General features: G+C 45.5%; 1 protein-coding gene across 1 annotated transcript; it reads right to left on the bottom strand.

Moving 5' to 3' along the window:
- Positions 1–1,745: 1,745 nt before the first annotated feature.
- On the bottom strand, positions 1,746–2,912 carry LOC129230121 (monocarboxylate transporter 1-like). Its single transcript, XM_054864526.1, has one exon. The coding sequence runs from the start codon at positions 2,910–2,912 to the stop codon at positions 1,746–1,748; it is 1,167 nt and encodes a 388-aa protein (XP_054720501.1).
- Positions 2,913–3,772: the final 860 nt, after the last annotated feature.

Raw genomic sequence — 3,772 nt, 5'->3', positions numbered from 1 at the left:
AAATGATTAGCCTGCGTTATACAAATTAACCTTTCTAAATTAGCAAATTTTTAGGTAGTAACGATCAAGCGGAGTGGCAGTACTGAATCCATAATTTTTACAAGGTGTGCCAAAATATTGAAACCACTGCACGTACACATTTCTCAACAAGACTTAATATGAAATTTTAACGAGAATGAAAACCTCCAACACAAAAAATGGGGTGTGTTTGCTGCCTCGCTTGCTCTCCCCCAGATCTAGCACCTTGCAATAGTAACTTTCAATTTTTAAATAGTTAAATTCGAAAATTACAGATCAAGTTGATTGAAAATTTAGGTAAGAGAAACAAAATTTAATTTTACATGCAGAAAAAACAGCTATCAATGTATTTATAACGCTAAATAAAGGAATGAAAGATATATTTCCAAATTCTGCATAAAATAACTAACCTTGTATTTTCTGACGAACATACATTGAGAATCGATTCCATTTGTTGGTACAGGAACCATTTGGGAACATAGACTTCCAGGGTTCCCTTCCCTGTACCTAAACTGTCCCTCACTTTTCTTTTTTCTTTCGTAAATCGGTCTCTTTGTACTTTCCATTTTGTTTCTGCTACTGGACCTGCAAAAATTTTAATTTGTTACAGTTGACTGTTGATTGCAAACGCATAGCTCAAACCATTCAAATACAGCGACTAAAAATGTTCGACTTACCACTCAAATTGAATTTGGAGCCGATCACGTGCCACAAACTTTTCTTCAATTGACTGTCTTTGTAGTCTTTTCTTTTTTTGTCGAAGAGGCAAGGATATTTCCTTACCTCTTCTAAAAATACTTCTAAGTTTATTTTCGATCCACTGGCCGTCGCCATTGCTAAAAAGAAAAACGTTGTTGACAATGTGAAGAAGAGTTCCTATTGGCTGTTGCGAAGCGGATTCCGCTGCCAGAAACAGAAAAAGTTAAAAATGTTTCAACTCTCGATTCCGTCGTGTTTCTGCCGCTCGGAAAAGGAAACAACCGGAAGTGGGGAGGTTTTTCTGTTTCCGTTGTCCGTTTCCGACGACTTTCCGGTGATGTGGAGTCGCGGCTTTATGCATACTTATTTTGTCTCTTACCGCCAAACAGTCTGTTTGGCTGTACTGACACTTGTGTGGTGCATTTAGCGTTACCCAGCCCACACTGCGAGGAGGCACACCACATTATGGGCCATATTTTTTTTTTCGGCCTAACATCTCGGCCGTTTTTTTTTTTTTTTTTTAATTCTTTTTTGCACAACATCTAACAGAGCATGAGCACAAGACTACACCTAACACGAAACATTAAAGACTGTGTTTATAGGAAATAAAGGAACAAAACCCCAATGAGGGAGTCCTCTTGGGATTTTGCCGGTTTTGTCGATTCCGTCCCACGCTGCCTTTTCTCCGTGAGGTAAAGGAGAATGGCTAAGAGGGCAGCGGCAACGCAGAAAGCGAAGTCCATCCTAACCATGTTTTCGAGGCCCAGCAAGCTTCTCAGCTCTCCCTGAGGAACGAACCAACAGGCCATGATGAGGCCTCGGCAGAGTTTCACCAAGGGAAAACCCTTGCCGATGTTGGTAGCTCCCAGAGTAGAGCCCAGAGAGCACCGAGCAAGTAGGGTATCCATCGAGTGTCGGTAGACACGATAAGGATGATGCCGAAAAAAAGTGTAGCGCTAGAAACGGCTATGGCATATTCCGCTGCCCTATCAAATGTGAATTTAGCTGAAATTATCCCAAAGGATAGCCTAGTTACCACACTTCACACGAAACAAAATCTTACCGTAGTCGAACCCGTCGTACACAGTGTAAATCGACATCGCAGTTCCGATCGCCGAGCTGCCCAAACCGAAAAAGAAGGTAGAGACAGAAATCAGCCAAAACCTGTAGTTTGCCAGGAGCTTCAGGTCCAACTCGTCTGAGATCCGAATTAACCTCCTCTTGTGGGAAGAGCCCTGGGCCTCCGGGGCAGGGACTTGTAATTCTGCAGGAGCAGGAATTGAAGTCACCGTGCACACCAGCTGGCGTTCAAGATCCCCCACGACAAAAAGGAAAATTAGGATCCAGACGGCAGACCCGACCGCCAGGAATGTGAAAACTCCTCTTGGGCCAAACACTTGTATAGCTAGCCCGAAAATCCTGGGCAGGAGCTCATGCCCTAAACACCCACCACAGAGGGCAATGCCTAGAGCAAGAGGCTTCCACTCCTTAAAGAGTTTCCCTATGATGTAGACTGTGTAGTTGGCTACTAAAGAAAACCCCGGTCCGACGATCAGCCCTAAGCACACCACCAAATACGCACCCGAGTCTGCGCTTCCGGCAATGGTAAAGCCAAGAAAGCATAGTAAGCTTCCAGCAGACAGCATGAGACGCGGGCCAAAACATCTGATCAAAGCTGCCGCAGCAGGAGCCCAGAAGAGGGTCGTGGCCGAGAAGATGCCCGGTATTATCATGAGTATACTTTGGCTACATTTCATTTCCGCCGTGATGGCCGACTTTATCTCGCCGAAGCTTTTTCCCATTCCGGAGGTAAAGAACAGCAGCCAAAAGCACGCAAAAATGGATGCCCATGGGCGAAATCCGCCGTCGGGGGCACTGTAGGTGGTTTCCCGCACAGTCTTGATCACAGAGGATTTCTCCTCAGTAGCGGCCTCACCCAGAACCTTCGGCGAAACCCCCGATACTTTAGGGTGGCCTGCAGATTCCTTGGGAACGTCGGACTCCGGGTAGGGTGGAATCACTTCCACCGAAATCTGAGAAACGGCCTCAGACTGTGTCACGCTACCCGAAGAGGAGCTCCGTCCGGAGGCATCCTGACTCCCAATTTCTATAGAAGTGCACCCATAATTGTCATACGCCACCGCGTAACGGGGGTTATGGCCTAAACGACGAATATTCAGCATAACTGAATCCATGTCAAACAATCCAATGTTTGAAATAAAAACAGTCAAAAAATCAATACAAACACAACTAAAACACTCGGCAGCAAACAGCCGAGTGACGATCCACTTCCGGTCACGCGGGGCCCCGGCTCGGCTGGCCCCGCCCCCTGAACGAAACAAGCACTCCGATTGGTCGAAAGTGCTCCGTTCGGACCGAATTGTTTTTTTTCGAACATATATTTCAATAATTCCGAAATCCATATATAATTGAATGTTTATGAAGTATTAAGGGGGGGGGGAGAATCGGGGAATGGGAGCAATAAATAAACAAACCAATAAATAAGCGCCTCTTAACTGACTCAAATCTTTTCAATCTCTCTCTTTTTCCACCAGACCACTATTAAGAACTGAAAACGCATTCAAGAGATGCGCCGAAAGGAACATTTTGGGGGGGGGGAGACAACTGCCCCCCATAACTTTCGGTTTTAAAGCCTATTACAAATCCTAGTATAGCAGTTTATCCTCCATTCATGTAAGGACTCATAAGACCAAACCCTCACCTCCCCCCCCCCCCCAACAAGTCAATTCTGGCTCTCAGAACTCCGTAAGCGGCCCACATAGAATTGTAGAAAACTTTCTTTAGATGAGGATTGAATAGAAAGAAAAATAAGTGTCAAGGTTAAACTAAAGTAGTTTCCCCCACCCCCCCCTACTGAATTTTCTGTACCGGTGACAGACCTGATGCGTATTTGTTTTTTCATTAAAATTTGCGCGTTGGGGGCCTCCGCTCCGCGCGGTTGCTGCGTCCCCCGTCCGCCCTGATGGCCTTCTTTCCGGCCTGTGCACGCGACCACAGGCTTGATGATCATTTTTTAAATAGGTGCAAATAGAAA

This window comes from Uloborus diversus, chromosome 9 (assembly GCF_026930045.1).
Source record: "Uloborus diversus isolate 005 chromosome 9, Udiv.v.3.1, whole genome shotgun sequence".
Lineage (NCBI taxonomy): Eukaryota > Metazoa > Arthropoda > Arachnida > Araneae > Uloboridae > Uloborus > Uloborus diversus.
Note: the sequence above shows the minus strand (reverse complement) of the source record. Positions and strands in the feature narration are given on the sequence as shown.